This window comes from Acanthisitta chloris, unplaced genomic scaffold (assembly GCF_000695815.1).
Source record: "Acanthisitta chloris isolate BGI_N310 unplaced genomic scaffold, ASM69581v1 scaffold35203, whole genome shotgun sequence".
Classification (NCBI taxonomy): Eukaryota; Metazoa; Chordata; class Aves; order Passeriformes; family Acanthisittidae; genus Acanthisitta; species Acanthisitta chloris.
Genome location: NW_008667125.1, coordinates 2,919 through 3,504, shown reverse-complemented (window position 1 = coordinate 3,504; position 586 = coordinate 2,919). Strand labels below are relative to the sequence as shown.

General features: G+C 64.7%; 1 protein-coding gene across 1 annotated transcript in view; it reads left to right on the top strand.

Moving 5' to 3' along the window:
- Positions 1 to 74: 74 nt before the first annotated feature.
- LOC103800033 (PDZ and LIM domain protein 2-like) overlaps positions 75 to 586 on the top strand; it is a 2,123-nt gene continuing 1,611 nt past the window's right edge. Inside the window, exon 1 of the mRNA XM_009072393.1 lies at positions 75 to 201. Within this exon, the coding sequence (XP_009070641.1) occupies positions 75 to 201 (127 nt within the window). The remainder of the gene's footprint in view (positions 202 to 586) is intronic.

Here is a 586-nt window from a genome sequence, read left to right as displayed (position 1 = left end):
GGACCTGGCATCCAGCAGCTGGGAACCCCCCAAAATCTCCCCTCGGGACCCCCAGCCAGGGCTCAGAGCCAGCAATGAAACGCTTGGAGGAAGACTCAGAGGTCTACAAGATGCTGCAGGAGAACCGGGAGCTGCGAGTGGCCCCGAGGCAATCCAGCACCTTCCGCCTGCTCCAGGAGGCTCTGGAGGATGAGGGAGGAGGTGAGAGGGGCACAGAGGGAGAGGAGGGGGCTGGCAGGGGGCTGGCAGGCCCCTGATGGCCTCTTGCCCCCGCTCCCTTTCCCCAGCAGGCTCTCGGCCAGTCCCCGCAAACCTGTGGCTGGGGTGCAGAAACTGCACGTCTGCGAGAAGTGTGGCAGCAGCATCGCGTGAGTGGGGCTGGGGGGGGCTGGGGCAGGGCACATCCCTCCTGGGAAAGGCAAAAATGGGCTGCTCTTGGTGCTGGGAGGGCTCCCAGGGCAGGATCCCTGGTGTTGTGCTAGAAGGGACAGAATGGGGCTGGTCCTGGAGGGTGAGTGAGGCTGGGGGTTCCCAGGGCAGAATCCATCCCTGACATCTTTCCAGCAGGGGTAAAATGGGGCTGGGC